This window comes from Suricata suricatta, chromosome 11 (assembly GCF_006229205.1).
Source record: "Suricata suricatta isolate VVHF042 chromosome 11, meerkat_22Aug2017_6uvM2_HiC, whole genome shotgun sequence".
NCBI classification, from domain to species: domain Eukaryota; kingdom Metazoa; phylum Chordata; class Mammalia; order Carnivora; family Herpestidae; genus Suricata; species Suricata suricatta.
Window position 1 is genome coordinate 65,973,058 of NC_043710.1, and position 26,301 is coordinate 65,999,358.

The following is a 26,301-nucleotide window of genomic DNA, read 5'->3' on the forward strand; positions in this document are numbered from 1 at the left end:
GGCAAATTTTATTCTCACTTGGTGAATCTGATGAAATGTCTTCTAGACTTTTGGAAGGCATTTTCCTAGTAGCACTCTTTTCCAAAGTTTTCAAGACAGGACTGGGTTCTTCTTCTGAACCTGTTATAAGACAAAACCGATGAACACTGCACAATACAAAAAGCACCCAAACTCTTAAAAACCAGTGGCCATTGGTATCTTAGGTTGAAAGAAGGCATTGTGTTATAAGCCTCTATACCTTTATTTACTCTATGAAGCACTTCTCAGAAAAAAAGGAAAATTTCTCCACTCTCGGTATGTCCTTTAAAAACCATTTCCCTGGTCAAGAAATATTTGCAAGCATACATCATAAAGAAACAAGATTACCACATAAATAGGAAACTGATCTTAGTCGTCTATACCTCTATTTTAGGCACATGATTTGTTCTGTGCCAGACTTTGAATCTTTCCACTTCACTTCCAGCTTTTGAAGACAACCACAAAGTGGTTTTAGGAGCATTAAAACAATTAGCTGAAAACCATAGAAGGCAGGATTCAGATGTTTAACATCTGTGTATAATCAGGTACACAGATGGGTGAATTCTCCAGATGAACGAATGTAGGCTTTTTGAGTTTCATGAGGTAGTAAAATTTCCAACAAAATGTTGGGACATGACAGGAAGTAGTCAACTTTTTATTTAATTGGATCAATTTAAAGTCGAGGTGGGGGAGGTGGCTCTATCATATGCTATAGCTTTTTTTTTTTTTAAGGCATGTAAGAACCAAAAGAAAAAAAAAGAAAAAGAAAAAGGGCATAACCTCAAAATAAGAATAGTCCTTTAAATACATCTAATGTACCAAAAAATATCTCTAGATGGTTCTTAACTTTTTCATTTTGACTGTGAAAACTCCATTATGGATTAGCCCTGGTCTGAATACTGTCATTTATCACTGTTGTATTCATGGTGCCTAGAACAGTGGCTGACAATAAGTACTTCAAAAATGTTTGCTAGGCGTGCCTGACTGTTTCAGTGGGAGATCATGTGACTCTTGATATCAGGGTCCTGAGTTCAATTCCTATGTTGGGTATGGACCCTACTTAAGAAAAATTTGCTAAATCAATGCATGATTTCATTAATGATTCAATGAATTTGGGAACCACTTCTTCATACAATACTTTCCTGAAATACATCCCAGTTCTCCCCAATGGTAATAGGCATTATAACACAAATGGATTCTAAGATGAATTAGATAGGAGATGCTCTGTGTTCAAATTTAAAGGTTTCTTACTACATATCTTCTTGTAGACTTTAATATGCTAATAAGCTGCCTAATTTCCCAGCATTTCCAAATGTATTTGATCGTGAATTTTTTTTTAAGGAGCATACTGAGGTATTGGTTGATTGAGAGCTCAGGCACAATGTCAGACATGTTGGGCTGCTCTCCACAATCCTGGCGCTGCTGTAGCCAGGCTCCTCCCTCCTCCGCCCTCCCCCCACCTGTTTGTTTCCAAATAAAAATCTAGGTTAGGGGATAGAAAACTACACCTGTACCATTTTATACCTCCTGTTGGCTTATGAATTTTAAATATCTTCTCTGGGTTCTGTGTGGATAGTTATTTAGTATTATTTCATTTTTAGATAGACTTTTTGTTCTCTGATAGGTTATGCTGATACACTATAAACAAAGCTATATATATTAGGCAATAGTCTCCAAAGTAAGTACAACTTTACAAGGGTCACTTCACCCTTGTCACTCATGTGGTAGTTTAGTAAAAGTTTACTTCAGCATGTTTAACATGCTGACATATTCTTGCATATGTCTTGTTTCAGAGACTGGTATTTCACTTTCTTTTGCTTGCCTGCAACCTTTGTTAAAGGGGCTTCAACTTGATTAATTAGGATTAAAGGGGGATGCTTTGGTCAGTTTTCAAGCAGAGAAGACTACAGTTACTTGCAAAAGAAACCAAACCTCACAAGTCATCCACCCAGTACGGTTTACTCATTCTCATCGATGCTGAGGGGATTCAGGAAAAGACACATTATTAAAACTACTAGGAGAGTGACTGACACTAGCTGTTGTGCAACTTTGGTTAAAAAGTCCCACCCAGAGAGCATCCTTTATCATTTCATCACTATAATAAGGTAACTTCTCATTCCTATTTGCCTCTGGGTTTCTCTTTTAAGATGCCCATGTTGGTCACAACAGCAAACTGAGACAAACCCCCTGGCTTACAGCCTGGATGAAACCACTAACAAGTCCACTCAGAAGAATGTGGTAATTGATTAAGAGCTGCATCCACTTGGCCAAGGCTGGAGCCAAAGAAATGCAGCAGGCCAGGCAATGCTCTCAAGGGAAATCAGGTGAAGTCATCTGACCAAAGTCATACTCTAGAGAAGGGGAGGATTCTGCAGATAATTGAACACAAGAGGAAAAGAGTGGCAACAAAACACCACAGCACTAGGTATCTGAGGGAAACAAAGCTCCAACCTTGCACTTTGTTCCTGGTATTTAGCCACTAACGTGGTAAAATATGCATCCTAAAAGAGAAATGTGTGCCCATTTGTGGCACTTTCTTGCCACACATCTTACTAGAGACTTCTATGTGGATTGTCAATTAAGAATGAAATTCAGGGGGACCTGGGTGGCTCAGTTGGTTAAGCATCTGACTCTTGGTTTCAGCTCAGGTCATGATCTCATGGCTCTATGCGTTCAAGCCCTGCATCAGGTTCTGAACTGACAGTACGGAGCCTGCTTAGGATTCTCTCTCTCTGTCCACTCACCCCCCACTTGGGTTGTCTCTGTCTCAAAATAAATAAATAAACCTAAAAAAAATTAAACAAGGAATGAAATTCTAATTATTTCCAGGAGGAAAACTAGGCAGAATGCTTTAGAAGTACTTTCTAAAACTAAATAGTTCTTTAAAAAAATACTTTTAAAACCTAAAAATTCTATTGTTGATTAATGAGAATAAAGTCAGAGTCTGAAACACTGCCTGTGGGTAAAACTGTCTATGTAACTGATTTGATTAAAAATATAAAGGAGTCTGGGTGGCTCAGTCAGTTAAGCATCTAACTCTGGCTCAGGTCATGATCTCATGATTTGTGATTTCGAGACCCACAATGGGCTCTGCACTGATAGTGCTGGGCCTGCTTGGGATTCTCTTCCTCTCCTTCTCTCTCTCTCTCTGTCTGTACCCTCCTTCTCAAAATAAGTAAACTTTAAAAAAGAACAGAAAAGGTAATGTAGCTTCTTATTAAGAAAGGCTAGGTAGAGCTAAAATGATATGAAGACTTTAGTACCATTTGGGAATGTCAAAGTAATCCCAATTGTAAAAACTGTATCATCTTTTATATCAGCATTCCACAAATCAACTCACTGATAACCAATGGGTTAAAAAAATAAGATTGCTCACTAGAGGTATTTCTCCAGCTTTCTGCATTGGAACCAATATTTCCATCTGAAAAATCAGAGTCAGAGAAACCTTCTTTTGCTTCCTTTTTCTCTTCTCTCTTACATGGTGATGCCAGAATCAATTCAACTTTATTTGTTTTTGTAGGGTTTTCTTCATTTGTCACAAGAGGAATGGGTTGCCTATTTCTGGACACACTCATTGCTTTAGGAGTCTCTTCAAAACAAGATTCCTGAGAAGCCCCTTCTTGAACCCCTGAAACCTCACTTTCACTATCTCTGTCCTCTGGGGGTATTATAGTTTCAGTGACCCCTATTTTATGTTCCACATCGGGCTGTGGGGTTTCAAGGATCTCAACCCCACTTTCAGAACCACAAAGATCTACTGATAAGTCAGTTACAGCTTGGTCTCCTCCTAACATTTCATCGCACTGGTTGACTTGAGATTTAAGAACATTACTCTTAAGCTTCCTCTCAGAGGTCTCTGAGGCTGTCCCATAAAAACGGTGCACTGTCTTCATGACACTGGACTGCTCTGACTGTGGACGCTCCTTCTCGGGAGTTTCTTCCTTCACTGACACCTGGAGTGGGTAAGGAGGAGCTTCTGATGCTTCTCTAAAGAGTTTCTCAAAACCAATATCAAAAGCACTCTCAGTTATTGATGGTGCCTCAGACTTTTTTACTGTTTCTTTGATTTCCTCAGGATGGAATTCAGAAGCAGCTTGCCTGGGCACCTCAGTACTACCTGTTAACTTTGATGGAGAAAGAGTGCCTGTATCACTTGCATTTTTTGAGGAGGGGCTTTCAACTGCTTCCTTCTGTAGTTTTTCTAAGCCACCATAGAATTCTATGAACTCTGATTTAGGTTGAACAACTGTTTCCCTCACAATTTCTGCCACTTCCTGGGAAAACTTTTTGCCATACTGAGTAACAGTGGAATCAGATGAGTGAAGGGTTTGTTCTGATGGAGAAGCAGGGGCAGCTAAATAAGATCCAACTTTATGAGTTTTATCAGGAACTACGTTGAAGGGATAAAAATCCTTTCTGTCTGGAATTAAAATGTCCATTGTAGCCCATGGTGTAGAATTCTGGGGGCTACCTGCTGCCTGTACTCCTTCAGAAAATTCTGCTTTTACTTCTCCAGGCACTACTTCCCTCCCAACTGGATAATTCAAACAAGCTTCTCTAAGTAGCTTTTGTAATACAGCATTTACATCCTTCAAGGCAGGGTTAGGTGGTAGAATGACTTTTTCTACAGTCTCTGAAATTTCCCTTTGGGAAGCAAGATGAGCATCCCTGGAAGAAGGCATCTTTTGGGGAGAGTTGGCCACATCTCCAAAGGAATCCTTTCTGTAAAGATGGGATGGGTGAGAACCTTCTGCAGCCATCTGACACGAGGCCTCCATGTTTAGCTGGCACTCACCACTTTCAGTTTTCTGGGGGAGAGCTGCATTTCCCAAAGTTTCTTCGCCTTTTGGAAAAGGAGCCATTATCTCTTTATGATAGGCTGATGTGTTGTGACTCCACTCTATCCCTTTTTCATAAACTCTAATCTTTTTCGGCTCAGAGTTGATCCTAGTGGTAACAGGTTCTAACATGTTTGGTAAGGGAGAATGTGAAGTTCCAGTCGCTTCCTTCAGGAGTTTGTCTAGACTAGCAGTCAAAGTACTTGGTTTGACTTTTGGAGGAGCTACTGTTTTCTCTACATGCTCATTAATGATCTCCTTATGTCCTCTGTCTTCTTCCTCAGTATCAGCAAAATCTGTATTGTGAGGCCATGTTTTATTTCTAGAAATATCTCCTTCAGGCACTTGTTTTCCATGAACTTTTCCACCAGAAGTCTGCATGGCTGGTGATGAAGCTTCTGAAAGTAGCTTCTGTAAGTTGTCATTAAAAGTGTCTTTGTAGTCGTTAGACAAAACACTTGTTTTAACTATTGATTCTTGAATCTCTTGATCTGAGTAATCGTTTTCTTCCTTGAACACTGGTGTAATAAAAGATTCCGTATTTTTGTTCACATTTTCCTTTGATGACTCATTTCCTGGCAACCGATGAGCAGGCTTTCTGGATGGTCTCAATGGAAATGTGGTTTCATCTGGTAACACCTGGAGTGTGCACTTTGAATTTAATTTCTCAATTTCCTCTTTTGCTGGGAATTTTTTTTTACCTGGAAGTGTCCCTATTTCATGGATATTTTTTCCTGATGATTTAATGTCATTGAATTCTTTGTGTTTCTGGGTATTAAAAGGCACCAAATGTTTTTGGCTTACTATGGTAGTAATCTTCTCAACATTGTCATGACTATTTGTATTGGCTCCTAAGTCCCAAAACTTTCTCAAATTTTCAAATTGAGAGTGATTATAGACCTGTTCTGTATTGGGTTCATCCATTCTTTCTTTCAGGGACATAACTTTAAAGTTGGGACCTGATTCACCAGTTAGAGATCTGTCTCTCTCCAAAGGGGTATATATTCCACTCTCAACATCTGAAGGATGTTGCCATGACAATAAAGTAAGATCCCTTTTATAATGCGAACTCTCTACCTCCGGCAACATTTTTATAGGCTCATTTATCTTATTCTGAAATGGGGACACTTCACCTGATTGGTCAACTAAAGGATAGTTTTTGGCTGGACCTGGTATCTGATGCTTGGTCTCTTTAGGTTTATTCGAGGAATAAAAGCTGGAGAGATGGGCTATGTGGCCATTGTCCTCTAGGACCACTTGTTTGTTAGTAACTTGATTATATTCAGTCTGGTCTGTAGATAAATTGTCCATGGACTTCACAGGCTGATATGCTTTAGCAAAAGGTCGCCGTTGACTGCATGATGATATGGGTTCTTTATGAGTTAACTTAGCAGTTTTCTCACCTTCCCAGAAAGATATTCTATCGCTTACTCTTTTGTATTTTTCTCTTTGCACTTGGTTCTTGGGAACCTCACCAGCTTCCTGTAATTGGACCTCAGACTTCTTCCAAGATTTGTCTTTGGTAATCCCACATACTGACTCAGTAACCTCTGGCTCTAAGGAGGTTTTCGGGATGTATGTATTTTCTTCTTTGCTCTTTTTCTCTGTCTTCAGGTTGTCCTTCAAACTTGATTCTTTGACAAGTGTTGAAGAGTCAAATTTTACTTCTGAGTTTCCTTTATTTTTTTCATAAACATGAAGCTTAGGTTCTTCTTCACCTAAGGTACCAACATCCTTAATGTTGCATAGAACTTGGTCTTCTGCATCAGGTCCTGTGAGAGCACTGTAGGAATAGTTACTGGTTGGGGGAAGTACCCGATTTCCTTCTCCTCTGTTTTTTGAACCTTGGCTATAGTCCATAGTCTTACACCCTCGATTTGGGTCATAGGTTTCACATGACTGCAATATGCCTAGACCTTCCTTGCCTTGTTGGAGCAAATTAATAGACTTAGGTTTGATATTCACATTGTTATTTTGGCAATTTCCAGAAGGTAGTATATTTCCTTTTCCCTGGAATGTCAAATCAGATTCCACAGGCGTCAGTTTAACTTTGGCAGATAATAGAGACTTTGAGCCATTTTGTTTTACACTGGTGTCATCTGTCACCAAAGTAGCAGCAATCTGTGATTCTGAGTCTGTTTCTTCTTTGGGCTCTATTCCTTGGGGATGTTGGAGCGATGACTTAATATCTTCTGAATGAGAACTTCGATTAAACCAGTCTAGGACTTTAGATATGGAATCATCAGTTGTCTTCCTTATCTCAGTGGCAAATGGATCAGAGTGTGAGGAGGTCCTAGCTTTTAGGGCCTTGAGAAGAGGGGGCTTACCTTGCTGATGGTCTCTAGAACTGTGACCTGGTACCTGAGATGGCTCAGGCTCAACACAAGACAGTCCATCTGCAACACAGAAATGCTTTTCTAAATAAGCAAAGAGAATGCTTAAAGAATTATTATTCAATCACTCACATTATCTTTTAAAGAGGCACTGTGTATTTATACTTTCCATACCACTAGCATTTATATCTGTACTTTTCAGGGACTGTAATATACTATCCTAATTAAGATATTCTATCAGAGTTGCTCTATGACAGTAAAGGAAGATAGCTGTAGACCTCTGAAATATGGGATATAGACCCAATTGAGAAATTCCTCTGAGAAGTCTCTGATTTATGTTGAAAATTCATACGGGGGCACCTGGCTGGCCTGGTCAGTAGAGCATGTGACTCTTGATCTCAGAGGGTCATTAGTTCAAGGCCCATGTGGGAAGTAGAGCTAAATTAAAATAAAATAAAAATTCATGTGTCTTTAGTATTCTGATCTATGTTACATTAAAATTTTTTTCAATGTTTATTTATTTTTGAGTGAGACAGAGCCAGAGACAGAGCGTGAACAGGGGAAGGGCAGAGACAGAGGGAGATACAGAACTCGAAGCAGCCTTTAGGCTCCAAGCTGTCAGCACAGAGCCCGATGCAGGGCTTGAACCCATTAACTGTGAGATCATGACCTGAGTCAAAGTTGGACACTTAACCAACTGAGCCACCTAGGTGCCCCTAAGTTACATTTTAAATATTAATTTTCTTCTATTCTCAGGTCTATGTATAAAACTGACACTCTAAAAAGATACAACATGTTGATTTTATGACTCCACCCATCCACTTGTATACTCATAAACATTAGAGGGGGCTTATACCTAAGTTCGAGGAACAGAAGATTTCAAGAGTTGGGAAAACAACTTTCTGGAGCTTCCTTCAGAATATCAGAATAGTACAACAATATTGCAATATTGTTGCATTCCTGGACCTTCCTCTTGATACATTAAAGCAGAATCTCTGAAGAGAAGCCTGGGAATCTTTACTAACAACTATCCCAGTGATTGTTCTGGACCATGATCTCAAGAGTTTCCTCTGTTATCTCCTATTTCCTTTATACAGTTTGTGAGTTTAGAAGTAATTTCTATGAGCCAAATAAATTAAACTGAAGATTAATGAAGAACGTGATCTCCACCTGTTCCCTGATGTTAGCTGACAATGGCTAGGGGGCTTGAGAAGGATATTCTAGGCTATCAATAAAGCAGAGAGGATCCTGAGCCTTAATCATTGGGCACATGGTACACTTAGATAAGGGAGCTCAGGCATTCCTCCCCTTTAGTTAAGACTTGGGTGTTTCAGGAGCACCTGGGTAGCTCAGTTGGCTAAGTGTCTGACTCTTGGTCTTAGCTCAGATCATGATTTCATGGTTTGTGGGATCAAGGTATGGAATTATGCCTCTGTTTCTGCTCTGATAGCACAGAGCCTGCTTGGGATTCTCTCTCTCCCATGCTCCCTGCCCCTCCCCCACTCGTGGACGTGCATGCTGGCTCACTCTCTCTCTCTCTCAAAAAATAATAATAAATAAATAAACATTTTTTAAAAAGACTCCAGTGTTTCAGCATTTCTCCCTCTTCTTTACAAATGCTAAGCTATGCAATACATGTTCCTGAAAATTACATCAGCAGAATTTTTAAGAAATCAGCTACAATTCAAATGCCCTGGAGGACATTTCAATTAATGAAGTTCTATCTTTAATTTTAATCATCAACTCTGGCTAAGTGTGAAAACAACAAAGTGTTACACAATAATTGTCAAGGAGTCGATATTGGTTTCCATAACTACCCATCACTACTGAATATATGTCAAGTTCTTCTGAGAAATAATAATGTGAAGTTCTTCTGAGAAATCTTTAAGAATTCTGTATTAGTTTAACTGAAGACGTTTAATGATGAAAAAATGCTTGTAATATACTATTAGTAAAGAAAGAAAAGAGGTCTGGCAGTATAAACATAATTTAAAATTATATTTATGCTCAAAAATTACTGAAAGGCTCTACAATTAAATGTTAGCAATACTTGTGGTTAATGCTGGGTGATGAGATCACAGATAATATTTGCTTCATTCTGTGTGCGCTTCTTCTTTTCAAATGTTTTACCACAAAAGTATATTACTTTTGTTTTTTGTTAAAAATTATTTTAATGCTTATATATTTTTGAGAGAGAGAGAGAGAGAGAGAGAGAGAAAGAGACAGACAGAGCACAAGGAGTGGAGGAGCAGAGATGGAGACACAGAATCTGAAGTAGGCTGCAGGCTCTGAGACGTCAGTGCAGAGCCCAACACAGGGCTCAAACCCATGAACTGTGAGATCATAACCTGAGCCAAAGTCGGATGCTTAACCAACAGAGCCACCCAGTTGCCCCAAAAGTTTATTACTTTTAAAAAAAGAACAGTTATTTTAAAGATTTGATGCCAGGTAATGTTTAATTTCCTCTGAGGAGTTCTTTTGTATTTTCCAGTGTAGTAAAGAAGGTGATATTGACTATTCTAAAGCTCAGAGCTAAAGGTAAACCTTTATAATTCATATACTGTGCGTTTACCATTTGTGGGAGCTTGTTTTCTTTTTGTGCTTCATTATTGTATATATTTTTGTGGTAAGCAGGGCATTAATAAGTAAGTAGAATTTTGCATATAAGCTATAAGGTCAGGAGGCCTGTAAGTCAATACAGGTTTAACTGATGATGCCTTCCTTCCAAATTTCATGGTCAGTTGGGATTTAAAGATCAGAAAGCATAAGTAGTTAATGCATAATTATAGTTTGTGGGAAAGCAGGTGCAGGATGAAAAACAGAAAAAGTTTACCAATTTTTTTCTGTGGATTATAATAAAGAAAAATAATATTAAAGATTTTTTTCATCTTTTAAGTAAATAAGTAAATACCATCCAATTATTTGCCAACATTTTTGAAACTTTAGTAATTTTCTTTAACATAGGGTGTTTTTATTGAAGAAGCACCTGCTAATTTTTAAATTAAAAAAATACTCTTGTGTTCTAATGATTAAAATGTCTGGAGTGCAGGGGGATTGAAAGTGCTTTGCTCTTTAAGAAGTGGATTGATCTCAACTATGAAAAAAAAGAAGTGGATTGATCTGAACAAGTATAAAACTATAGGGCTAAGCAAAAGTGACTCAGGCTTAACTTAATGCTGACTAATAAGGAAAAAAGTGCACCAGACACGTGGCTACTGCTATTGTCAATTTTCTGGACTACAAAGACATGATCACAGGGCTTGATGAAGACTTACTGAAGATGGGAGAAAGTACACAGCATGATTTGTTCCATTGTTCCTGTTTTTTAGAACATAAGAATTATGAAGTAATCACAAGGGTATGGGAAACCAGTGTCTCATCTCCTTAGAAGTGTAAGATCTACAAGAGATGGCTAGTTATATAGACAGCAGGAAAAGCAGTATTCCCTTTGCCTCTCCACTCACAGCAGCTGAAGAAGAAAAGTTCCTTAGGTTCTTTTAACATCTAAGAACACATGGCTGGAGGCCCCAGGCAAGTGAAGGTCTAAGGCTTTTTCACAGTAAGTACTAGAACTATAATTTCCCATCCTTTAGAGCTAACAAAGTGAAGGTTCTTCTGAGATTAAAGAAAAAAAAAAAAAAGTCAGGCACCTGGGTGGCTCAGTCAGTTAAGCATCTGACTCGTGATTTCAACTCAGGTCAAGGTCCCAGGGTCATGGGACTGAGCCCGGCATCAGGCTCTGTGCTAAGTATGGAATCTGGTTAAGCTTTGTTCTCTCTCTCTCTCTGCTCCTACCCTGCTCTCTCTCTCTCTCTCAAAAATAAATCAAATTTTGATTAAATGGTAATTGATAAATATGCATTAGGTGAATAACACATCCTGTACAAAGGTATTAGCATGTATATAATTCTTACTCTATATACACACCTTGATTTAACTCAAAACATAATTTGTTAAATAATTCATGGCTAAAAATTTTTAGGGAAAAGTATAATGGGCCAGAAACTGTGCTGCCATATGCTTTTTTTTTTTTTTTTATGTTTGTTTAGAGAGCGAGAGTACAAGCAGGGGAGGGGCAGAGATAGAGAGAGACAGAGGATCCAAAGAGGGCTCCAGGCTGACAGCAGAGAGCACAATGTGGGGCTTAAACTCACTGTGAGATCACCAACTGAGGTGAAGTCAAATGCTTAACCAACTGAGTCACCCAGGCACCCCTGGTTTTAGTTTGAGTTATCCCTTCAGTTACTGGTGATGATTATACTGCCTCCAAACCCATTAGGAGGTGGTATAATCATTCCCCGGTGGCACCTGCCTGAATTGTAGCTGGAATGTCTAAGAGGCAAAATGGGGCTTCTACAGGCCTGGCCTTGGCCATTCCAAGCCCACTGGGTTGGTTTTTATAGCCTGGTAGTACCAACTCTTACCAGCAGGGCTTTTGGACAATTCTGATTCAAGCTTTGACAATTCTGATGGTTTGGCTTTGTGTTCATTGATGTTGGGTGAATTCTCAATGGAGGTAAAACTTGCAGGTAAAACTTGTGAGGGAGAGTGGTGCCCATTAATTGGACAAGAACCAGAAGTCACTGGCTGATGTATTTCATTTTTTGATGCACTTGGGCTTGAGGCTGACTGATACAAAGGCAAAGGCTTTCTGTAGTGGGGAGGCTTAGGATCATCACAAAACTCATCTATGTCCGCTTTATCTTCCGTTCCATTCCTCAATCTGTCAGATTCTAAAACACTAAATTCTCCTACTTCCGGGCCATGGCTCAGCCCAGGGCTCTGTGGGAGTTCATCCTTCACTGCAGAGAATCTCACATGCTTTGGTGGCTCCAGTGAGTTTGAAGAGTTGTCATCTTCCAAGGAATGCTCCCTCTCAGAAATTCTCTCATGGATGGTTAGGCCAGGTGACACAATTTTGCTTCTGGGTTCAAAGTTCTGATGAAAACGAACCGTTTCAGAGTCTGTGCTGCTAGAACTGGAGTTGCGCTTCAGGATCCCTCTCGGAGTCCCCCTTGTGCCCAGAGAGTCTGTCCTTTGTCTAGGAAAAGGCTGGTTATCATCTTGCTTCAACTCATGTGATTTGTGGAGCATTTTCCTGGCTTTGGGGATTGGAGCTTTGATCTGAGATCCATTCTCAGGGCCTGGAAATGTCTGCTTTGGTTTCTCTAAGTTTTGGCTTGAAATATCCGGGAAAGACAATTCTTCTTTTGACTCTGACAATTCACCTGAAAATTAAAAATGTTAGGTGATATACCAAAAGGAAAATAACCCTAATTTAAAACACCTATCATAAATTTAATCTACATTTAGCAAAAGGAGTAAAATATTAAAGATAAAGTATTCACATAAGTGCAGACCTAATTAAAAAGCATTAAAAAATTCATTCATGAGCCTCACTGAACTGTACATTTAAGATTACTGTGCTTTACATCCATACTTTGTGGTATTTTTATGCTCAGTAAAAAAGTTTTTAGAAAAAAATTTTTTAATTCCTTATGGAGGCTAAGGAAAAACAGAAGTCACTTAAAAAATTCATGTATGGAAACCAGAAAAAAGGGACTCAATGTTTTAAGAAGAAAAATATCAATTTTTTAAAAAGAAAATCTCAATTTTTAAAAAAAGAAAATCTCTAAAACGAAACTCACTTTTTCCAAAAACTTTTTAAAAAATGGGTAAGATGTCCCAGTGTATTTTTTCCTGTAAAATATTTTACGTAATATAATGTGTATCCAATAGAGAGGGGGAAATATGCTAATATTAAAACAGGATAACTAAAACTCCAACTCCACTGTCTAATGTTAATTTTCTACCCCTTGTCCAATTTTTAATGCCTGTGGACTGTTCTTATAATTGCTTTTGAAGAGACTGAATTGTCTAGTATTTCTTCTTAATGATATGGAAGAATGATAAAATTCTGTAAAAGGCAGACTTTAATCAATTAAGCCACAAAACTGATCAAATGCCTCCTGAGAGACTAGGCTGATCATTACAGTTAGAGGATCATAACATTGTCAAGTGACCTTTTTTCCTTGAGGCAAAAACTCTTTTAATTTTACGTGGAGAACTAGGTCCTCATGTGGTAGGCATCCAATATGTGCTGTTAAATGAATGACTGAATGCCTCTGGTCAAAAAATTCCCCAGTTCACTGAAGGGGAACCCAAGGCCTGGAGGTCAAAGAACAAGTGTGAGCTCTAAGACTGGAATGCGTGAACTTCCAGTTTCTAAAATTTCTGCTTCCTTCCCTCAGGCAGGAAACCAGTGGGCATAGTAGAATAAGAAAACCATCAGGATTTTTCACTTTCTCTTGAATGTTATTTTCATTAAAGGAACTCGGAGAATTTCCCTTGGTCCACAAATAACAAAGATAAAAATATCTAGTCCATAAAAATAACATTTACCTTCTTTTGAAGTCTGAAAGAAACCAGCCTTTCCATTTTTTGACGGCTCACTTTTGGCTTGTTGAGATAAGTGATCTTCTGGCAACTTGGAGCTATTAAATGGGTTCTTCCTTTGCTGAGGAAAAATATTGTTTATTAAACTCATTTTTAAATGTATTTAATTTATTTTTTTATTAATAGTTTATTGTCAAATTGGTTTCTATATAACACCCAGTGCTCTTCCCCACAAGTGCCCTCCTCCATGACCCTCACCCCTCTTCCCCCCTCCCCGTCCTGCCCTCGGTTCATTATTTTAAGCATCATAGCAGAAACTCAGTGTTAGCAATTGCTTATTATCCCCAATATTTGATAGTTTCATCCGGTAAACTCTGTCTGGGATGTTTGAAAAATTACCATCTTGGTTAATGTCACTGACAGAGAATTACCATATATGCCAGAAAATAATTAAACTGTATAAAATATACTCAATCTCAGAGTCCTACAAAGTTAGACCAGAACTAGGCATTCAACTCTAAACCTCACATTTCACAGAGGTGAGAAGACTTAGGCCTGGTCTATGTAAGGGTAAAGCTGAGACTGATCAGGGAAGATGCCCCCAGTGCTCTTTCTACATAAAAGACTCTCACTGTGCTTGATTAAAGCTGAACTACATATAATGTAATTGGCCTTTCCTATAAGATTTAGAAGACATTTGTCAAGGTACTTGAAGTGCTTCATAATTACTATTATTATCATCAATTCCAATGACAGAAAGGGGATCAATAAATAGAATTTTTTATTAATATAAGACTGAATATCAGTGTTTACTGTCTCAAGTTTCATAAACTGGCAATCCCCTCCCATAAGCAGCCCTCTAACAGATTCAGGAAGGTATGAATAGGAATATGGACTGATAGAGAACTAATAAGCTACTTTTTGTATGCTTAAAAGCAGCAATCCCCAATAGCTTGAGACTTTTTATTCTCTAGGACAAAAACTGGGATCTTCAGCAATGCAGAAATGTGGTGTTCACCAATTTTTTTTTACCACAAGAGTGACTTCTTACATTAAATAGTGAAGATTCTCTACATTTGGAACAGAAAAGGACTATAAAATCCTCTTTTATCATGATACTTTGATAAAATGAGAAAAATGGCATTCTTGACAAAAATGAGAATTTTGGAGCCTGAGCTCAATCTACCTTAGCCGGAGACACAGCTGACTTCCTTGTGTTTTCCTGGGACTTATCAACCATGGTGGAAGCTGGAACTACCACGCTAGAACTGCAAAAGAAACAATAATTCAGAGAATAAACCTTCACCCTTTGAGGAAGCATAAATCATGCCTCTGAAGCTGAAAGCTATTAAGGCAGGAGAGGAGAGGAAGTTTGTAAAACCAACTGCCGGGAAGGGAGAGGGAGTTGGGGCCTAGAGATCATTAGGCAGCAAAGTGAAGGCAGAGGCACAGCAGACACAAAAGATGGGGCGTGAGGCCAGCAAAACCATTCAGCAGAAGCCTTGAGATTTTTATCATGGTACCAACACAGGAGGTTCACAATGTAAGTTTGTAGAAATGAACCCATTTCCAAGTCAGAAGTTAATGCCAGATGCAGATGACAGGGAGCAACTGATTTCAAAGCGGGGGTGTTTTCACTGCTGAAAATAAAGCCCCAAAGAGTTTCAGGGCTTGATTTCACAGAATGGCAGTGGTCACTGTGACTCAGGCAGGAAATAACTGAAGAAAATAATCAGGTGAGACCAGTGACTTGACAGCATCTCTTGATCTAAGAGATGCTGTGCAGGGAGGCCAGTGGGTTCAGACCACTTGCTGAGGGCTCTCAACCTAACTCTCCAGGCTGGCCAGTGAGTTCTTATTCAAATACAAGAGAGGTAAGGCCAAGCAGAGCAGCCAGAAGACGGTGGGCAGATAGAAGCCTTGGGCTAGCTCAGAAGAGTGAAGAAGATTCTCTCCCCAAGGAACAGGACAGCCACAGGTGGGAGCACAGTGAAAGTAAACGGAGAAAAGGGAGTTTAGCAGGGCTCACTCCTGAGCAGCCACTCCCATGGCTATTAAGGAAGAAAGGAAAAAAAGAGTCAGAGTGGCCCCAGATGGAAAGAAAACCACCTGTTCAGACTTCCTGCTCCAGTGGCCTTGCCTCAGGCATAAAAGGTGAAGTCACCACTGGCTGAAACCACTGTGCCCAGGTGGACTCTTAGTGACATCACAGAGTCAAGAACTTGGAAAATACCAAGGAAGGCAACGGTTTTCTACTGCGAAGCAAAGGAACTGGAGGTTGGGGAAGGAGAGCAATTTGCCCCAAAGCCACAGAGCTCTGCCCAAGAATATGGTGACTCAAAACAGGGGCTACTTGTTCCCACAGCTTCATTTCCTTTCTTTCCCTCTGCACTTCAATTGTTATTTTTGCACAGGCTTAGTCCCAGGAAGAGGATGAACTTTTAAGGAAGCTATTCTTCCTTCCATTACCCTCTTCATTGTTCCAGAAAGGAATTGCAGCAGTTGAGGCAGATGCATATAAAATGTATCTTGATTACATGGATGTGACAAAGACAGGAAAAAGATGAAGAGGGGAAGGGCAGGGAACAAGAATGGGAATTTATAATGGAGCCAGAATTAAGGCTAATAGAAAACACATTGCAGGAGGCTATTATTCCTAAAACAGTGGGCACAAATTTCAATCAAGGTATCTAGCAGCCAATGTGAAAAAAGTACCTGGTCACTGAGAGAATTTATAGCATCCATATAATAAAAAATAGCCAATAGCTCAGGACTAGAAAGCAATTTCTCTTGACTGTCATTTTATAAGACACCCAAGAGTGACACAAGGAACCTTACAGCAGAAGCTAGGCTCAGTTTCTTAGAATGTTTTGTATCATCTCCTTATAAACAAAGGAGTCATATAATCAGAAGACCTCAACCAAGTGCTGCCAGCTCCATGGGTCGCCCATCTTCTCCTGCCATCTTCCTCCCTTCCCCTGCCACTCACCAAGACTGAAGGGTAAGCAGAGCCTCAACACTCTCCCCTTTCCGCTCCCTGGAAACCCGGTTCCTGTGCCTCATAGGCCCTCGCTCTGAGTACCCGTATTTCACACCATAACACCAGACATGAAACTAGTCTCTCTCTTACTAAAGTCTATCAACCAATGTATGTCATGTCCACTATGAAATACTTCTTTGACCATCTTTATACCCCCCTGCAATGCCTTGTACAGCACTTGATACACAACTGGTGAAAAACAAAAAATGAAGGCCACCGAGCCAGTGCTGGACAGCAGATAGATAACTGTGATTTTTTTCTTTAAAAAGTCCATGTTACTTGTCACACAACAATGAGGCACATTATTTAAGTTTAAAATAAATGTCTTTGCAAAGAAGGACAGATACCATATGTTTGCACTCATAGGTCTAACAGAACGGGAGAAACCTAATAGAGGACCAGGGGGAGGGGAAAAGGGAAAGAGAATTGGGGAGAGAGAGGGACGCAAAACCTGAGAGACTATTGAATACTGAAAATGAACTGAGGGTTGAAGGGGCGAGGGGGGAAAAGAGGTGGTGGTGATGGAGGAGGGCACTTGTAGGGAAGAGCACTGGGTGTTGTATGGAAACTAATTTGACAATAAACTACTTTAAAAAATAAAATAAAGTAACTGCCTTTGTTTCTATTAGTTCAAAAACAAAAGAGGAAGAAATGACACATTCAGAGCATATGATCAGACACTGAAGTACAGAGATACGGTATCACGGGGCCACTGTGTGGTTGGGAGAGGGGAAAATGGCATGGGGTGTGACACGTGGTTAGGGACTGGGTTTGCTTACTTAGAAAAAATGAAAACAACAGTCTTGTGCCTCAAAGTCTGTACAAATACAGCTACTTCTTAGATTATGCTCTGGCTTTACTTCTCTCGAAGAATACAGCAATGTTTTGCATTCCTGCCTTTTATTTGGCAATCATCTTATCCTCAGTTGATTTTTACAACATCCCTATGAGGTATGTATGCTTCTCCTCATCTTACTCATGAGAAAACCAAGGCTTGGGAAGGTTAAATAACTTTGATATCACAAAATTAATTAATGAAGAGCTGGGGATTTGAGCCAGATGTGTCTGACCCTGACCCCACAGACAATCACAGTAATGGCTGGGCTACACTGCCTCTGATTTCTCACATTAATAAAGTTGTGGTTAATAGCAAGAGGACTGAAGTCCAGGTGATCCTTCCTTCCCAGTGACTGTCACATCTGTCACTTCCTTTCTACCTGTACTTTCACCTCCTTTACTTCTGTCAACTTTATTAGCCTCACATCTGACCTCCTGATTCTAAAGTTCCACTAATCTCTTCAGCATTCCACCACTAAGCTGGGATGACCTAAAGCACAACTTTGATCATGTCACTCTTCCACTGGTTATCTTTCCCTGGCTCTCCAAGGCCTGTTGGAATGAAGTCTGAACTTGTCAGGAAGGAACTGGAGAGGTTCCAACATCTACCCAATATACTTTCCCACTCTTCCCTTCTGTTGCCTTTCTTGATAAACCAGTGTTTTATCTACTTATTATCCCCAAAACTCACTTGACTGTGGTCTCCGCTTGGTCAATGCCCCGGCCCTGCTCTCAGTGTTTCTCTGCTCTCTGCCCAAATCTTTGCTGTCATCAGAAAGCCCAGTCCAAATCTCACCGCCTGGTGATGCTGCTCCTGTATCAGCCCAGCTGGAAGCAGGCCTCCTTGTCTCAAATCTAAAGCACATTTCACTGGTACTTTGGATTCGGAATTTGCTCTCTGCCTGGCACTATTTGTTATCACATGATGAGATATTCACACACGGATGCATTATTTTTCCTAAGAGAATATAGACTCTTTATAGCCAGATACTGTGTCTTTGTTTCTTGGAATCCCTCTCTGAGCCAGTAGACTGTGTCCTGCATAAAAAGATACTCAATACATTCCACAAGATGAGTTTTTTAAACTGTAGCAAGGCAAATTCCACACACCCTGTGCTTGTAATTCTTCCCTGAGGCACCCTTCAAAAACTACCTGCAATACCAGAAGGAACACTTAAACAAAATGTGTTTACTTTGTTAAAAGAATTATTAAAGTATTAGATTATGATACTGGCATTAGGGTTAAAAGTATCTGCATTTTAATACAAGTCTTGGAAGACTTAGCTACAAAGGACAATAAGGTAATGTTCTGTTGCAGGGACACTGAGGAAAGAGGTGCAGCTTTAAATCATACCACATGGCCAGCTGGACACTCCACCTGCTTCTCTGTCCAGCCATAAAGGTCTCCTAAGCACATAAAGTGACTTTTAAGAGCTTCTGAACCTTAACTGGCCTTTCTCTCTAAAAAAGTTAAAAATAACAGCAGACATCTTAAACTACATTTCTTTTACAGCTTAAATATTAACAGTGTTCAATCAGAAGCAAATTCTGCAAGTGATTTTTTTCACATGTTGTTGCTGTTGTTGACCTCTCTCTCCCTTTGGATGGTAAGTTTCTTGGAAGCTAATGCTGGGTCACGTCCCCAGTCCCCAGCACTGTGCCGGCACATGTTACATTACACTCAGTGAAGCTCGAACACATGGGTAAATAAATGAGGAGATGGCTCAGGGATAAAGTGAAGGGCGTAAATTAGAAAATATGCTACACGAAGCCTTTCAAGTCAGTATTTTTTTAAGTAAAACATTACTTATCTGATGCCACCATCCTTCACGCTACAGATTTCTCTAACATGAATATTCTCAGCCAAGTGCAAGCCATTCCTATGTTGCAGTGAGACTATTTCTACCACAGGTGATTTGGACAAATCCAAGATCCTATACGATTAAGAAAGATTGTTTTGAAGAGCTCAGTATAAGTGATTCTGGGGGGCAGGCCTCTAAGAAATGAAATGGTCAAATCACTGAATATGCAATATATCCAAGAACAAAAGATCAAATGTATTGTCCCTGGACTGGCATCTCTACCTTGTTTTTGGGCACAAGCTAGGTGCTTCACATTGAGCTTCTTACTGGCAGGGGGGAGTTGAGGTAAGTGGCTAATTCTCCTGGGAGTTTGAGATAGGGAGAGGAAGAGGAAGAGACTAAGAGATTGAGAGAGAGAGAGGCAAACAAAAGCCTTCCAGGAAAAAGAACATTAGTAGAAACAATAATACTATTTCAGAATAGGGTATATGTTCCTCCAATTATTTGGGGGCAGGGAAGACATGATGTGCTATCAAACTGTGGATCATGGACCAGTGCCAGTCTGAGAACTGTTTGTCACTGGTTCACAATGAGGTAAGTACAGAAATCGAGTGTATACATTTAGAATCATATAGAGCAATTTGCTAAGACATCCCAGAATTGGATCAGGGCTTTATACTTTGCATGCCTTTATTTTCTGTATTTCATTTTTGTTATATTTTTATATAAGGTACCAATCTGTGATGACTAGAAATGCAGATTTTTTTAAAAAACCAAAACACTGGTCTCTTACCACGGTTTGTGCCAACACTGCCCAGTTAAAATTCAGCAACCAGCACTAGAACTGTGGACATCTGGAGTTTTCCCTTTGTTACTTTCAAGAAAACCTCACTCTCCACTTCTTGGTTCATCCAACCTCTCCTACTTCCTCTGTGACAGGTGCAAACAAAGAGGAGTTCTGGAAGAATGCAGGTACCAGATGGCGCGTGAGTTCATGCCAGGCACACATAGTGTTTGAATTCTTCCCAGGAAGGACCCCACAGAACTGTGCCCATACAAAGAAGGAATCTTGCCACAGAGCCTCTCAGAAGAACTGCTTCAGAAACTGCAATATCTAGTCACTGTTGCCTCACAACACTCCCGGACACCTGACTACTGGCTAGGAAAATATTGACAAGTACTGAGTCACGCTATTGAAGTTCAATTCCTCTAAAAGTACAGGCCTCAAAATACACTTAACACACCCAGTTCGCAAAGGTTAAAGTATAGGCGAGAAACACCGCAGGAACCTGACACCGAGTAATGTATAGTTTCTGACAGGGGAAGGAGGAAGTAAACAACAGCTCCTTCCACAGCTCTGGGTGACTACCATCCATGTCACAGCATGAGCAAAGCAGCATACTGGATACGTCTGACATTTTTATTCTTGCCTTCTGAACCATACCTCATCTATGTTATAATAACATAATTATAAAGCCACTGGAAATTGCCAATTTTTTTTCTTCCTGTGAAATGCTAAGTGGTTCCCACATCTCATTTCCTTTAATCTCATAATATCCTGGTGAGGCAGCTCTGCTCTGATTTACAGATGAAACCAGAAAGACCCGTCTGAGGTCACACAAGGAATGCAGAAAATAATGAAGATATGACTTGTGGAAGCTATATCAATAGCCTCAAATTGACAGACAGGGGAGAAACACCCACCAGCCTGCATGGGGTCATGAAGAAAATGAGCCGGGCGCTGAGGGCAATGGTGCCTCTGTCCCCCAAACCCTTTGAGATGAAATGAGTTCTTGGGAGAAGGACAGCAAGTCTGACCCAGATAAAACTGCATTCAACTAAGTTGGTCTTCTGACACCCCAACACCTCCTTTCCCCTTCTGTGGTACTTGCACTCTCCTCCCCTAGGTAGTGAATGTTCTAGTGTCCCCAGTAAGACTGGCTCTTAGGAGCTGCTTTCAGCTCCTTGATGATAATCCTAAATAACTGTGTTCTCACTCCTGGATTTTCTAATACTTAAGGTCTCATCTTTCCCTATGGAAAAAAATCCTTTATCCCATTAGGGGGATTGCTGGTAAAAGGGAAGTCACCAAGGGGACGTGGTGGAGGTAGATTCTCAGTCAGTGTATGTGAAAGTCCATACTTCCATTCACTGAATGCCTACTATGTGCTATGGACCATGTTAAGAATTCTACATTAAAAAAAAATTGTTTATGTTCTTTATTTATTTTTGAGAGACAGAGAGAGACAGTGGGAACAGGGGAGGGTCAGAGAGAGAGGGAGATACAGAATCTGAAGCAGGCTCCAGGCTCTGAGCTAGCTGTCAGCACAGAGCCCGATGCGAGGCTCGAACCCACAAACGTGAGAGATCATGACCTGAGCCGAAGCTGGATGCTTAACCGACTGAGCCACCCAGGTGCCCCAAGAACTCTACATTTAATAGCTAATTAAATACTCCATAATCCTGCTGGAAAATCATTATCATTCCATTTTATAGTTAGGAACCACAGGCCCAAGAAGTTAAGTCACTTCTAACACAAGGTCACAAAATCAATTAGTGACTACTTTTGTTTAACTTCTAGCCAATGTGGCTTCTACAAACAGAACATTACAAATCATCCCAGAGGGAAACGGTCCAGCCTACCACCCATGGAAAATACTGAGTCTCTCCAACAGGGAAATGGATACAGGGTACCTTAACAGAATCAGTATTCTGTTACCCATGTCATGTAACTTTACTCATATTTGGCTCTGAAATGTCTACTGATGCCTATATTATAGACCCTCTCCCTCACCTGTAAGCTCTGTTAGAAATATTTCTGTTTCCTAGATTGACTCGGTGATAGGCCCACCAGCAAATTTGTCAATTTCAGCCCTATTGTAGACACTGAATTGAATTGTTTTCACTGAAGAGGTACAGATAAAATGCAACTGCCTTCCCATCAAAGGGTAACAACTATATCTCCAAGGGATGAACACCAATGGGAAGATCCTGAAATACCTAAAAGCAAATCATCAAAATGTTTCCAGCAATGTAGTTCCACAATCAGGTACTTCTTAGGAAATCTTGACTGGCCAGATGGTAATAGGTATGGAAAACACCAAAAAAAAAAAAATCAAGGCTGACATATTGAAGACAATCTGCATCCTGAAGAGGCATTTACTGAGCACCCACTATATATCAAGTATTCTATATACATTATCACTCATTCTCCCTACAGCCTTTCCTGGTATATATTATCTTTCCTATCTAGAGTTAAGAAAAGGGACTCAGAGAGGTTAAATGACTTGCCCATCATCAAATGGCTATTAAGTGGCATATTTAGGATTTGAATTCATGTCTGGTTTCCCAGAAGCTTGAGTTTCTTCCATTGCACCAGGTTATACAATTTGATCTTATTCACCTCTTCTCTGAAATGACTATATTCATTTTGAAGTACCTCTTCATTATACTCGAAGGTGAAATCATTAACACAGATAAAAACCTGCTATTGTTGGTGCTGGAAGAAATCACCACTTAACACTTTAATTTTAGTTAACATTAGAAATTCTGGAAGGTGGGAAAGAGTACTGCTTAGGCTTTGTCCACATCAGGGCCCCCGATTCTCTCATACATGCTCCCTTTGCGGTGCCTGCGAGAAGGCTGGTATTTGCGCTCATCACACAGCAAGCCATGAACCCCACATCCAGCAGTTCTCCCTGTGAGCCCTGTCTTACCTGGGATTTGCTGGTGCTCCATCTTCTGGCTCTTCTACGACACCAGTTAGCTCTGGGGGAAGGAAAGAATCTTTGTTGACATTATTCACCCAACTTTCCTTTGCCTCATTTGCTCTGTCCTTACTCTGCTCAGCTGAAAGAGTAAACAATAAAGACAGGAAGGTTATCCCTCACCTCCATGACCTATAACTCTTACAGCGGCTTTTATCACTGAAACTCAAACCTGAACTTCAGGCCATCCCAGAGTGCCAAGGCAATCGCTAATGAGTCAGAGTCCCCAGGGTTAGAATTACATCTGCAAATCAAGTCAGTATATTCACTCAGTCAGAATCTCCTGAGGGCATGATTGTACCTTTAAATGTGTAGGTAACTCCAGAGACCACTACAGCAAAATTCTGACCACCCCTATCAGAGTCTGACCTCAGTTGGTGACAGGACTAAAGTTGCCTGCCAGGGGAATTATCAGGCCAGTGAGTCTTCAGTGAGACACCATCATTACCAAGCATTTACTGAACATCAACAATGCGCCTAACTTGAGGTTGGGCTCTGGGACCCAAAGGTGAATCAATACTTTTAGTCTGGAATGTTCCTGTCCACTGCCTCTTCCTTCCTCCAGTCTCTATGCATCCAAATTCTATATACTCCTCAATACCCAGCTCAGATGCCAAGCCCCCCCCCCCAAAAAAACTCTGTGCTCCTTACTCTGGAAATAACTTCTTTTTGCCTCTGAACACCCAGAGCTCTTTACCAGCACTGCTCAAATAATTAGCATCAACCTAATACTAAGTGCCAGATACAGTGCTGAATTTTCCGCATGCATTTCCTTGTGAGGAAGGAGGGCTTTTTTTTCCCCCTCCAAGTTCACAGGTTTGGGAATTGAGGATCAAAAAGTTCAGAAAATTTGTTTAAGATCACAGAGCCAATACGTGCCAGGAATGCTTATACATCAATATTAAGAAGATGAAGTAAATAAGGGCTCCCAATTTCCAGAGAGTCACATTCCAGGGTAGTATTCCCTACAAGGTCTCTTTATACATAAGTCTAGTTTCTTCAATTGCAAAACGGAATACACAATACTAACTTGTACCTCTCAAGAGTTCTGAATGGCATATAGTCAACAATAAGCCTTATTTGCAAGGAGTAAGACTCTGAGTTAGAATGAAATTTCAGCTCTGCCATTTGCCAATGATATAACCTTGGACAAGTAATTTCACTTCTCTGAACTTCACATGCCCCATATATAGAAGTGGAATAATAATATCTACCTTACACTATTGCTGCTATAGTTACAAATAATACAGAGTAAACGCCTAACATGTATTAAATCATCAAAAGGTGACAGCTATTTTCCTTATTGTGTACAGACTAGATCTAGACAGGGGCTGTTCTCAGGGGTAAAAGTTTCTACTGCCCAGTCCAGAGTTAGAGAGAAGTCTCACTATAAATATTTAATAAACCCAACAGAATTCTAAAGAAGCCCTCAAAATAATGTCTTTACAATTCTTTAAATTACATACTTGGTTGATTAAAGAGATACCAAATGTTAAAGTTGTTGAAAAAGATGCTAATCTCTTTCTGTCACCCTATTCAAAGGAAAAGGTTCTGAATCTTCTGAGTTAAAAGCCAAAAGGAATGCAGGCAGTAAGTACCTTATCAACCCCAATTGTTGGGGTCCTGGGTGGCTCAATTATTAAGATTCTAACTCTTGATTTCAGCTCAGGTCATGATCTCACAGTTTGTGAGTTCAAGCCCTACTTGAGGCTCTGTGCTGAAGTGTAGCGCCTGCTTGGGATTCTCTCTCTCTCTCTGCCCCTCCCCTGCATGTGCATGCTCTTTCTCTCAAAATAAACAAAATAAACTTTAAAAAATAAATAAGTAAACCCCAATTGTCTATACTACTATGACTCAGTATAGTCTCTAAAGGACTTCCCAAGTTTTTCTACATTACCCTGGGTCACTTAACCCTGCCTCCTCCATCTGAATCCAGGGCAAGAAGATTTTGAGCTGAAGGACTACACATTTTGCAAAGCACACTCTAAAAGACCGCCTCAACAGCTTTGAGCAAAGATTCTAATACCCTTCCCTTCTCCTGACAATGCCTTCCCCACAAATGGTGGCTCATAGTGTACTAGCCAAATCAACTCACCTGCCACCTGGAGCTTCTTCTTTCTCATGGATGCTCTGATGATATCTGCACCATGAATTCTGTCTCTGTGCCTTTTTGCTTTGGCTTCATAAAACCATTGGCCACTCATATTCTTTAACTGTTGGTCATCCTTAATTTTTTCAGGCAAATGTCTACAAAAGGAAAAGAGCTTTACTTTGCTGAGAGCCCATGGTAAATAAATGAGCTTGCTGTGACAGTGCATAAAGAAATTTGTAAACATAAAGACAAATAAAGCTCTCAATAATTTAGAAGACCACACAAACCTCTTAGAGACTAAGGAATATATATTCCTCTTTAAATGAAGTTAAGAAAGACACGGCTAACACTTTTTAAAAATCAAAGGCTTCATCCATGACCTCCACACGATGCCTGTAATTTCTCAAGAATAGATTCACTTTTGGGCTGTGGTCTTCTATATGTACTGTTCAAATGCAAAAACGAGAAAGATGATATATTAAGCATCTCTAAGTCTTGGCCTCTTTATCTGTAAAAAGAAGTTAATCATACTCATCTACTTCATGGGATTGCTTTGAAGATTAAATTAGCAATGCACGTAAACTGCCCTTTGCAAATGCCTGGCACCTAATACCCAATGAATAACTGGTGGTGTAGTTACCAGCTCATCAGTCCTTTCTGTTTCAGTGAAATGAGCTTTATCAGAGACTTTCTGCAGGAGAAGTGCAAGATGTCTCTGGTTCTTAATGCGAGGGAAATGGATACTGAAAAAACAGACTGGAGGCAGGCAAGATCAGATTTATGTTAGGAGAGGGATAGGGAGTAGAGGCAAGGCAATGCCAATTGTGCAGATACTGCTTTCAAGGGTTCAATGATCAATCATGCTCACTGGCCTATAGAACAAAACAAATGCAGCCCTAAACTCTTCCTAATTTACACTCACTTAATAAAAACACTACTCTACTTAACAAGTCTTTTTTTCATGATAAGTATACCCTTTAATTCTCATCCCCTATTTCTCCCACCACGCACCCACCCTCCACATCCCTTCTGGTGACCATCAGTTTGTTCTCTTTAGTTAAGCATCTGTTCATAGGCCTCTCTCTTGTTTCTTTGCTTATTTGTTTGTAAATTCCACATGAGGGATGTCGGAAGCCGCCAAGTTTTCTGGCTGCCTCAGGCAAGGATTATCACTCTCC

General features: G+C 40.0%; 1 protein-coding gene across 7 annotated transcripts in view; it reads right to left on the reverse strand.

Annotated features, from left to right (window-relative positions):
* Window positions 1–26,301, reverse strand: part of SYTL2 (synaptotagmin like 2) — a 111,429-nt gene that overhangs the window by 22,691 nt on the left and 62,437 nt on the right. For 2 of the 7 annotated variants that reach the window (XM_029956999.1, XM_029957001.1), the window contains exons 3-9: window positions 25,127–25,278; window positions 22,981–23,113; window positions 14,772–14,853; window positions 13,592–13,706; window positions 11,614–12,417; window positions 3,395–7,252; window positions 19–120 (exon numbers count right to left, since the gene is read on the reverse strand). In XM_029956999.1, the coding sequence (XP_029812859.1) occupies window positions 19–120; window positions 3,395–7,252; window positions 11,614–12,417; window positions 13,592–13,706; window positions 14,772–14,853; window positions 22,981–23,113; window positions 25,127–25,278 (5,246 nt within the window). Of the gene's footprint in view, window positions 1–18; window positions 121–3,394; window positions 7,253–11,613; window positions 12,418–13,591; window positions 13,707–14,771; window positions 14,854–22,980; window positions 23,114–25,126; window positions 25,279–26,301 lie in introns of those variants that run through there. The other 5 variants (XM_029957004.1, XM_029957000.1, XM_029957002.1 and 2 more) reach the window with 5 other exon arrangements.